The following is a 12,070-nucleotide window of genomic DNA, read 5'->3' on the forward strand; positions in this document are numbered from 1 at the left end:
AAAGAATTCATAAGTTTTTGATGATTTTAAATAAAATTGCGGCTAAACATCCAGTTCACTCAATCATTTGAAGATTTGCAGTGGACATATTCCATGTATCAGTTAATTTGTTTTAAAAGTTAAAATTTCTTTATAATTAATAGGCAACCACTTAATAAATTCACATATCAATTTAAATTTAAGAAAGCAGATGCCCCAATAATAGTTATAAATTCACAAAATAAATACATTACAAATTAATTCACACTGTTGTAACGTCAACTAGCCAATTATTTACCATTTCTATTCCTGAATAAATAGTTATTAGCTAATAAAAACTACTACTTTGCATATGCTGTTCAAATAATCGAATCTTTTTGGAAACTTACAATGAACACTTTTCAGTAATTTATAGACAACTATATTATTTACATTTTAAATATTTTAGAATTAGTGGCTATGATGCAATAAAAAATATGAAAAAGTACATAAAACTAAATGCATTAAATAAGCCTGTAAAAAATAAATGTAATGCAGTCCATGAAAAGTAATGATACTATATGATTTCTAAATCATTAAATAATTAAGTATACAATTATATCCAGAAAATACAACAATTATTTTTAAAATTGGTTGTTTCAAAACCTTCAAAGAACATATTAATCTAATATACACTACTTTTAATGAATTAGCAAAGACTATACTTCAATTTAAGAAATAATCAATCAATACAAACACAAACAAGTTTGATGAATATATCACTTTTTCCCAGTATATAAAAATATAATACCGTTAAAATATCCATTTTTGTATATCTAATTTTAAATAATTCAAGCACTATGCCATATACGTAACCTTGATAAAATATTGATTATACATATATAAATCAATTTTCGATGATCTAACAAAATATAAAACATAGTTTGCTAAGAAATATTGTGTTTTTTTTCTGTAATATGCTTGAATTAAAAGAACGCTCCCTAATATATTTAGGAATTATAACAAAATGACTATTATACTTCGTGCAATTATGCGACAATTTTTAGCAAAAAATCTATACATACTAAAAGTAATAATCCTCGTTCTATTCAGTACGAAACAGCATTAAGCTAGCGAAATAGTAATTTATGTTAAATTATGAGAATTGTTTTAGCTTTTGCGTAACAATACATATGACGCCATCTATATTGATTTTCTTATACTAACCAGGTTATATTGATTAAATTGGTTCTACTCCTGGAAATATTCATAATATTTTTGTATAATACATTCCAATAGATGGAGCTGATATTTTATACAATTGCTATTTTATATAATCTAATGATTATGAGAATATAATAATTCGTTAGGTTAAAACTAAACTTGAGTGTTTCATCTTAATTGTGGGATAGATCTATTTGATTGCCCTCTGATCAAAATAAAATAAACAAATTATGAAGAATTTCAGAAATAAACATCGAATTACTATATGATAAATTATATTTTGATTGAAATGAGAAACAACAAATTTAAAACCATAAGAAGCGATTAATTTATGATTTATTTTAGAAAGCAATAGTAAGGAATCTTACTCAAAAGACGATATATTAAAATTACTAACCAATGTTAGTCATTACTTACTAACTAATGTTTCCAAATCTGTCAAAACATGTAGATGTTGTGGGTTTTTAAGGAAGCACTTAAATGAAAAATATTATACTGCCCATTGGGATCATAAATGACATATGTTCTATTTAATCAAATTCTTTATACATCACAAACTTATTTAACTTGTTTTAACTGGTAATTCGTAGAAGTAGTATCATGTCAAGGAGAACAACTGATATTACCAACTTGATTAGATCTAATTTATTTAAAATTTAACCATAAACACAGTAATATTGTCCTCATTTTTACAAGATTCCTATAAAATCTGAACGATTATCATATATAATGTTATCCTTAATCCCTTAATATCCATTAACTAAATAAAGCAAAAATATATCGATATAACAGTTTGATACATTTTTACGTTATATGTTATATGTCATACATTTGTATTTTATAAATTCAGGATTTCCTAATACGGTATATCCTCTAAACCTAACTTGTAAATCAATATTCTGTCAGGAGTCTGCAACTTAACAAAGCAGTCACATGACTTGTTACTATGGCTAAGTGACCTAACAGGTCAGATAACTAAATGTTACTTTCAATAAGTACACCAAAGTACAAAATGTGTTTTTGATAAACATTTAATTGTAAGACAACTTAGTTTTTAAGATGGAGTCAACAATGGTATAAAGAAGTATTAAAAATCGTAATAGAACCAACAACAATAGCCCAAAAAAATACAAAATATGAATAAATTATGGAATAGAAAAAGATATAGAAATAGATATGGTAAGAAAATGAAAATAGCACAGAATATAGTAGCTAGAGCCCGTTTGAGTGAAAAATTGCAAAAATGAGTTTGAGTGAATAGCAGCAATAAATGTTGAGATTAGCTAACTTCTGGAATGGAATGAATATTTTTCAAAAAATCCAGTTACTTTAGAAACAGCTATTCATTCATGTATTTTTTCATTGCTTCTTACTTTTATAACTTACGAAATCATAAGACAAAATGAAATTCTTACCAACATAAAATTAACGATATATATGTTAGTTATTTGTGTAATAAAATTAAACAATAGAAAACAATCCTTTATTTATTAGAAAAACACTCATTATATTTTATCCATTCATTTTCCTTGAACCGCTATAACAGTTTACATGATAACGCAGAAACTAAATGTACAACAACCGAAACGTTTGTAGACTGTTTGGGGTGGAACCAGGTGTAGGTCCTCCTCGTCGTCTTCATCTCCAGATATGCTCATCTCTTCGATGCTGAACGTGTCCGTCAGCTCCTGATGGATTCTAGATTCCTTCCTCGAGAGGGGAAAGAAATTTACAATGTCTTCTTCACTAAAACGTAAAATTTTGTTTACCTTAAGATTATATAACGTTTATCAAAAATATTCACAAGTTGACTTATTCATTTAGTAAACAAAACTGATCAAATAAATATAAATTAAAATAATTAAAAATTTTATTTATTTATTTTGAAGTTTTTTTTGTTACTAGGGCTTTAGTTATCATAACTTATTCTAGCATTGCGAATTATTTTTTTTTATTTTTTGTTAATATTCGTAATTTGTAAGGTATGAGAATATCTTTATAGATGTTGCTCGTTATTGCTAACATATTTCACAACCGAATAGTTTAATCAAATAGTTAACTAACATTAGACTTTGAAGGAGACCATCAAGGAGACTTTAAAATATAAAGGAGAAATACGATGATATATAAGGAAACACTGTTCCCAAGGAAATAAGAACTAAGCGTAAAAGGTTAGTTTATTAACGTAAAAGTACTATTTATTATTTACCTTTTACTAATGCCCTCCAATGAAAACAAAATACATAATTGGATATATAAATGTTATTAGGTGGATTAGGCGTCCAGTGGATATCACTACATAAAAAAATGCGTTTAGAACTCTAACTTATAAGGGGTGTAGAAAAAAGCTCAATATAAATATAATAAAACACAGCCCTATCCTACAAAATATTATAACTGTATAGTTAATTTTAGTTTTAAGACCTTCTATAATACATGCATTAGATGTTCTATTTTGTTAAAATAAATTATATTTGATAATAATATTTTATCTCATTATTCAATGTTTATAAGGTATGATGATATATTTATACCTATTGCTCGTTATTGCTAAAGTATTTCGCATACAAATAGTTTAATCAAATAGTTGAGCTAACATTGGATCACAGAAACGTCACCTATTTTTTATTAAATATACCCAAATCGGAAGGATCGACACAAAGAGAGAAATAAGGGCGAAAAATTAAGTAAATGTTAATCAGAAAAGAATCTAATAGAATACTAGTAATATTACCGATAAATATCAAACCTAAGGGTGTCAAAAAGGCCTTATAATCCCCTGATACTGAATTCCCTAAGAGGAGAGGAAACACCAATTAGGATAACTAAAATATGAATTCAAAAGAATGTAAGTAAAGAAATAAAAAGTCTGATTTAACAAATATTTTAGATAAAAATCTAGCATAAATGAAAAAGGATAGATATTTAGAATACAACAAAGGTATAAATAAAGAAGAATAAAAACATGAAATACATACAGACAGTAAAGGAATGATAAGAAAAAAAGTTCCACGCATATATAGTTTAGCAATAAATATTGAATATAAAAGCAGGAAAAAAAATAATTCTAGAGCATTATCAAAAATAGGCTAATCGATGAACAAATAATATACATCGCAATAGAAGTGACGTAAATTAAGATGTCGTTAACAAATATATACTAATCTGCAAAAGTAAAATAAAATGGACCAGAAGATCAACTTATGACTAATCACCTTCAAAGCTATGTGCTGACAGATATGTTTAAAGCAATAATGCTCTTCATAGAGTTAAATCATTTATTCATTCATAATCATACGAAATATTTTATCTTAAGTTACAATTTAGCACAGAGAAAACTTCTCATCTTATTTGTTAATTGCGATTGTTAATGGAAATTATAATAGCAAAGAGATGCAATGTAATTAATCTCATTATTAATCTGTCAATTCATATGGTAACCAATCTTCTTACTTTAAAATCACTCATAATGCAAACATTTTCAAGCAATAATACACCCAAAAGAATATTCCAAAATTTGTAAAAATCTACCACATCTGCTCTTTTTAATGAAATGTCAATTGTGTTTTAATAAGAACCTTTTAATGCAGTTATTCATAAAATATTATTTTGTATTGTTTATATAATTATGTTCAAGTCAGAGCTTCAAAAAAAATGCTACAATTTGGAAACTGATATATAACATATTTTGCAGATTTTAAGACTTACTGTATGAAAATTGAAATTAAATTTCAACGAAAAGATTTCAAAGGATTATTCTCTACAACTTTCGACATATTAACCTGTCATCCGTATCCCACTGTACAAGAGGTTGATGGTCCTTGGCACCAGGTATCGGAAGCCTTTGGATAGGAATAAGCGACGGGGTCTGATTGTAGTCAGCCGATTGACGTTTGGCACATTCTAGTCTACATTCCAATTTCCTTTGCATATGCCGAGCGATGGCTGACTGTGACCTGGTAGGCGATCGACTACTACCGGAACTTGAGGTATCACTAGCCTAAATTAACAAAAAAACTATTGTAAATTGAAATTAGCCTTTATAGTAAATAAAAAATCAAGAAATATATTTTTCATGGTTATTAATGGCATAACCTACCAGTATATGATTGGCCAGTTGTAATTTTACCAATATGTTAATAGGTAGTATGAAAGTTAAAAAATAAGATGTCCGACCCAAAGAAGCACGTTACAATTTTTGTAAGACCTTTTATTTTCTAATCAAATGCAAAAGGCATTTTAAATATTGGTCGTTTTATTATAACAAATACACACACAACAGTATATTGAATTATAATTTAAATTTAAAGAACTAATTTAAATTATATTTCATAGCGAAATAAATACAAAAAGCAAAATTAAGAGAAATGTATCTACGAACATTATATAATGAACGATTCAAGTCGAGTACATACCACCGCACTAAAGGAATATTACATCTTCTAAGAATATTACCTTATTATACACAAATGCAAAATATTTCACAACGCTTTTAACAATTAATAATGGCAGATAAAGATCACTCAGTGGAAAGCAATATCACCAGGTAACAACAAAAATATGGAATATTAAATATTAATAAAATAACATTGTATCCTTTTATACAAACTAAAACACCACAGGAAACTTATTTAAATAAATCCACACAGCAAACCATGTACCGTTTCAGCAATTACAACCGATTAGCACCAATTGAAATATTAATATTTAGGCCTTAAGCTACTACTGAGTTAAAAACATAATCAAATCACCTATACGATTCATTGACTTACTCGTGTTCACAATACCACTGCTGTTGAACTGCGTAGTTATTATAGAATTAATAAATGGTAAGTGTAATTCAAAAGTACTAATAATTAAATATAAGACCATTTAACCAACTATAGAAACCATATATTAAACCATTTATAGAAATACCAGATTTCGAATTTGGATTTCGGAATCACCACCGACAATCGACCGAGTGCTCAGAGTAACAGCAGTTGTTGAAAAGGTATTCAAAGAAAAGAAATATTGCCCTGCAAGATTTCTGGATGTCTCAGAAGCTTTTTACCGGGTATGGTATTTGAAATTAATCTACAAAATAGGCAAGTTGGTACCGCGGAATTACTATGAGCTGCTGGAATCATATATTTTCGAACGAAAATTTAAATTCTCGTAGGAAGGGGCATTCTCCACACTTAAGCCTATTTTAGCTGGAGGTCCACAAGTTAGTGTCTTAGGACCATTTGTATATCTGCTCTATACTGCTGATATCCCAACAACAAAAAAAAGAATATTTGGTAGACTTGACGACACAGCTATAATGGTAAAAGATGTATCCCGGCAAAAAGTACAAGTAGCGATCAAAAATACCTATAAATGGACTAGAGACTGGAAAATACAGCTTAATAGCCCCAAATATATCCATATTAATTTTGCGTTGCGGCGAATTGACAAAACCTTAATTAAAACATTTGAGGGATACCCGATTCCTTAAGCAGAATCAGCTAAATACCTCGGAATGTATCTCGATGGTAGATTAAACTGGAAACATCATGTGACAAAATGCAGAACAAATTAGATTCAAAGTCAAGTAACTCTACTGGTTAGTCGGAAAATACTCTCAACTTGATCTAAAATCAAAGAGATTTGTTTATCAGACAATCATAAAGCCTATTTGGATCCATGGGGTGCAAATATGGGGTTGCACTAAAACATCAAACCAACTAGTAATCCAACACACCCAAAAAAAAATCAAAAAAAGTGATCCAAGAAAGGTTGCTAAATCACAGCAACGTGGATGCAATACAGCTAATTGAAGCGAACCAATGTATAAGTGTATTTTTAACTTTAGCTTAAATAGACTAGTTTTATTCTAATTTGGGAGATACATACCGATGTATTATCCCGCACACGCCTTGCTTGCTTATTAATGCAAGTACAACAGAACAGTGATAATAAATTAATTTGTAAGTTAAGATTGTACTAAGCATATCGAATGTAAGATATAATTAATTAAAAAATTATTTGGCGATGATAATTTATCCAAGACAAACGCTTTAAATTGACAGACATTGTTTAATTAAGAAGCTAGCCAAAGCGTGGGGGATGATGAACAATATGATTATTCCTGAACAACTACCTATAAGTCTAGCAAATCAAAGATTTGATACTCAGAAGTAATCTAGCAACTACTAGAAAGAATATCGATATGCGTAACTTATCCTTTGTCGATTTTAAAAGCCAACTTGAGCAATAATTCCTTGTTATTTAATTTCTTAGTCTGTGAGACCTTGTCTGTAAAATGTATTATTATGAAATTGATTATTATCACACACATAATTACTAGAGTTGAAACATAGGTTTAAAACAATTCGTATCAACGTATTGTAAATTTTGAAATATAAATAACACATTTTACCTCAATATCATAGTAATTACTATTAGATTTGAAGCTATTAAAATATATATTTATGAAAAAACAAATTGGGGAAAAATTATGAAAACAATATATGAAAGTGCGTTAAATATTTTTTGTTTTTTTTATCAAGTACGACAATACGTCCAAAATGTATATTTCCAAACCAAGATCCCAATTTTAATAAAACCGATGTAAATAATAATACAATGTTTTAAAAAGAAATATCGATAGGAATATTATTACCATTGATTTGCGATTTCCTCCGCTAACCAGACCACAATACATATATCTTATCAACTAATACCACCGCTAATAATGAACATAATTTATGATACAAATTGAATTTATTGAAATCATAAAAATATGGAGTACACTGGCACTTTTGAGAACTAACTTAGAACTAACCTATTTCGAGTAAATATTATTCGAGGTATATAGGCTGCATACCGAATCTATACAGTAAAATGACCTTTTATTTAAGGTCAATAGCTAAAATGTCTTCAAATGGCATTATAAACTACCATAACGTTATTCCCTTCCATAAAAAAGATATGCCATGGTCCAATAATTGTGCTTTAAAAGTAGAAAATTGTGCGATACATTGCAATTTTATGTTCAGAACTAAAATAATATTAAAAATTGTATTAAACATATTGCATTATATTAATGAATTAAGCTTTGTTTATTAAAAGGCATGTTTGAAACTATATTACGAATATAATGAAATAATGTTGATGTTAGAACAAACTACCAACTTATTCAAAACTTTTAACAGACAGAATATCTAATATATTACCAGAATTAGTAATCAAAGATACATCATTCTAACCTTAACAAAGCAAGTGGCCAAACAAGTGCTTTTAAATAAATAATCTGCAGTATAGTCGTAACAATCAATCCTTCCAATGATTTATCAACAATCTAAATTTAAATAAACGATCGCTGAGTTTAAGATATTGTTTAAGTTAAGGTAGGTCTCGTTGTTTTAAAAATAGTTTAAAAAATTGTTCAAATAGGTTTAAATTATGTGTATAATATAATATCCAACAATTGTTTTCAACTTAAACTCCCAAAATATAACGAATAAAAGTACCACAGCAAAATAATAATAACAAGAAATAAAAATTACGTTATTTAGATTTTAAGTAACACAAACCTTCAGTCACTAATTGTAACTTACTTAAATTTAATTTTAATTTTTAATTTTAAAGATTTTAATAACGACTGCTATTAATATCCAACATATTTCGGTACTAGGAAATATATTTCAAAATTTTCAAAAGGCTTGCTTTTTTTATAAAGATGCAGGGTGGAAGATAATATTCATTATTTACAATTACGGCATTATCCTGCGTCATCAGTTATACCCCAATTTTATATACTTTTATCCATAATATACCATTAAAAAATGTGTTTTCCATTGTTAAAATAAAAATATAATAAGCTTGGCCTTCCTTTGTTTCTCACAACTTGCTTTATCCATATCCCATGTTTCCATTCTTCTGAAACAAGTGTGCTTTGAAAGCGGTCTATTAATTAAATGTGACATTTTTACAGCGTGTTCCTACAATAAAACTTGGTACGATTAACAGAGCGCATCTCTTACAATAATATTTAACTTTTAAAGGGTAACGTAATATTTGTTACTGTTCATTGAGTAATAGATTTTTGAAATCTTATGACAACTTTTGTGGGTACCATGATTTAAATACTAGTCCTTACTAACTAATGTGTTCTTTCAATAACTTAAAACTAGGTACGTATCTAGGTCCTAGGTATAAGCCATTGGTTCTTAATCTCTCTAATAATAATATTCATGTATAAATTAATACTGCTGTTTTTATTCTGTTAAATACAACACTGCACTACAAGATCAATATTTTGGAGCTTTTGAGTATCAGTATTAACATGAGAGTGTATTTTCTCATATCTCTTTCGAATACTCTTGATTTTCTGTGTAAAAATTGGTATCTAAAGGTCCCGGTACATGTAATCATTTCTGCAGTATCTGAGTATATCTACAATACCTCTTACGACGTTGTTCTGAAAAATGTGTATTTCATTTATATTACTTTTCGCTGAATATCCCCATAACTGGATTCAACAGGTCCCTATCGGTTTTAAAATTTACTTATATAACAACAACTTATTATGTACGAATAATTCAGTGTGCTTCTTCTAACGGAGTTTTACATCGAGGTTCACCCCAAGATACTTATAGCGTTCTTGTTCTTCTATATGAGCTGACAGTGTTGTTCATTGTTACTGTTGTATATGCAGTGTGATCATAAGTAACTGTAACTTTAAGTATTGTTATAGTTACCTATGTTGTTACTCGGCTGTTGTAATGCTCTGGTTGATGCTTAGTCTTCAACAGCAACGATCCTAAACATTGACCCTAAACATTTTGGCTGAGATGTACGAGTGGCATATACCAAACTTTGTCGAGGTCTTGCTCTACATCTAAGAAAATAGTTAAATAGATTTTTTTTATTTTCATAATATAGCCCATTCGAGCAATTTTAAGAACTAATATTAAACCATCAAGATACATTATTACGCAAACAAATTTTCCTATCGTTTTTAGCGCTATTCGAAAATATACTATTTTTGGAATATTGTAGGAATCTGTAATCCATTTAATATGCGTCGAACATTATAAATACTTATTGTAATTATAGTAGGACTTGTCAATTATTCATAGCATTTTGCAATGGAGAGGTTTGAACATTATTCCTCCATTATATATTCCTCCATTATATATATATAGTGATTATTTCTCCTTCGTTTGTTTCGTTGTTCCTTTCAACAATATATGTCTCGCAAAACAGCTATTATTAAACCTCAATTTCTCTACGTTTATTTGGTTAAAAGGTACATAACAATAATATATACTTACCCTAGATTTTGAGCTAATTGAGCTGTAATTTTCAGTAATTTTACTACAATATTTTATTTTAAAAAATAATGTTGTCGAGAGTAATATTATTTTAATGAAAATATACGGAGAACATACTAATACATAACTGCAATAATTACAACATTGTAATAACCAATCCTTGAGTGTTTGTGATCTGAATCTAAAAAACGCATGTTTTTCTCACTGTTAGTTCTACGTGGCATGTTCACCTGTCGGCAAACCATGGTCTTTATTTGTTCTGGAGCCTAATGTCACATATCACAAGATGCATCACTAAGGAGAATCAACCCGAGTGCAACTCGTATGCATCGTTAACACGCTATTGAAATACTTGACTTTTGTATTTTCATTGTTATTTATTTTATTTATTATCCTAGCAAATTATTGAACATAAAATTCTTTGTATTTATTTTATTATATTAATAAAATCCTAAATTAAGTTTAACAAAAAGATAGCTGAGAGTTAGGTGGATAAGAAATATGGTTGATATAACTAAACAATTTGTTATTTAATTCATATATGACAGAATTTGAATGTTACTGATTTATAAATGTTCGTTAAATATAAAATAATATACACAATAGCACAACATCTAGCATCCCAACAGATGGATACAATCATGGATAATAAATGGTTCCTTACCGTTTGTTTTGCCGTCCCATTACCAACATGATCACCACTATCTATACCACTATCTTCCATTGTTTATACGACTGGCACGACACAAAGTAGCAGCTGTCGCCTTTACATATTTACGGCATTGTTTTGGTGGCTGATGGATTTGTATAGATGTTTGCGAGACATGGCAGCGCAGGCGACTACGACCTGACTAGGCGCAAATCAGCTGCTTCACTAGTCCTTCCACTCCGGGCTCGACTGAAAAATCGATATGGAACGCACCGACATCACGTACGTTATTTTGCGCCTTTGGATATTTCGCGCCGACGATATTGAAAGGAAAAAACGATGAAATATTGTCCAAATATGTATCGTATTGCGTCTACTACCTGTTGTTATCGATGCGTGTTGAATAAAAACGCTATGTATAGGTACACAGTATGAGTTCGATATTTGATCAATAAAGTACAATCGTCTAGATATTTTATGACTGTGGTTGAAGTCTGTCAAAAGTATCAATTCTGTTAGGTGCAATGTTAGGATTTGATACAAACGTTATTTTAGTCTACTTTAACCTCAAAATTACACTAATTCCAGTTCGCCAAAATAAGGGCATTATAGATTTATAATTTTTAGAAAATATTGAATTTTGTTTCCGAAAACGCGCATTTGGGACACGCATTACTTTTCTTGTTTCATCAAAAGAAAAATCCCACTGAAATACACTGTTTGCCGGTAGAGACTTACGGGAAGCATGCTTCAGCCATGAAGACATCTTCTCGACATGTCTCGACAGTTCAAATATGGTGATTTCAACATTTCAAGAGAAAGGAACTCCTGGTAGGTTACAAGAGCTTGAAGATGCAGAACTACAGGAGTTATAGAATGAAATCCCAACACAAACTCAAAAACAATTGATAGATAAGTTGAATGTGTGCCGAGTCGG

The 12,070-nt window shown here is 29.1% G+C and overlaps 1 protein-coding gene across 2 annotated transcripts; it reads right to left on the minus strand.

Moving 5' to 3' along the window:
• Positions 1-2,651: 2,651 nt before the first annotated feature.
• LOC143194720 (uncharacterized) lies at positions 2,652-11,345 on the minus strand. 2 transcript variants are annotated; one of them, XM_076401369.1, is made up of 3 exons: positions 11,149-11,345; positions 4,965-5,182; positions 2,652-2,928 (listed from the first exon to the last, which is right to left on the minus strand). In XM_076401369.1, exons 1-3 carry the CDS (start codon positions 11,206-11,208, stop codon positions 2,730-2,732), a joined length of 477 nt encoding a protein of 158 aa, XP_076257484.1. In that variant the 5' UTR covers positions 11,209-11,345; the 3' UTR covers positions 2,652-2,729. The 2 variants fall into 2 exon arrangements, with proteins under 2 accessions (XP_076257484.1, XP_076257485.1); XM_076401370.1 differs by lacking the exon at positions 11,149-11,345 and adding an exon at positions 7,829-7,885.
• Between the last annotated feature and the right edge of the window lie 725 nt (positions 11,346-12,070).

The sequence above is a fragment of the Rhynchophorus ferrugineus genome, unplaced genomic scaffold (assembly GCF_030347505.1).
Source record: "Rhynchophorus ferrugineus isolate W39M unplaced genomic scaffold, kcgeb_rfMv2 rfM4, whole genome shotgun sequence".
Lineage (NCBI taxonomy): Eukaryota > Metazoa > Arthropoda > Insecta > Coleoptera > Curculionidae > Rhynchophorus > Rhynchophorus ferrugineus.

What these genes read in the sequence shown, in the direction of transcription:
- LOC143194720 (XM_076401369.1), bottom strand. Translation starts at nt 11,208, where the DNA reads ATGGAAGATAGTGGTATAGATAGTGGTGATCATGTTGGTAATGGGACG. An exon ending in ATGGGACGGCAAAACAAACG is followed by an intron (nt 5,183 to 11,148) that starts GTAAGGAACCAT and finishes TTGTTAATTTAG; the next exon opens with GCTAGTGATACCTCAAGTTC. An exon ending in CAGTGGGATACGGATGACAG is followed by an intron (nt 2,929 to 4,964) that starts GTTAATATGTCG and finishes TTTACGTTTTAG; the next exon opens with TGAAGAAGACATTGTAAATT.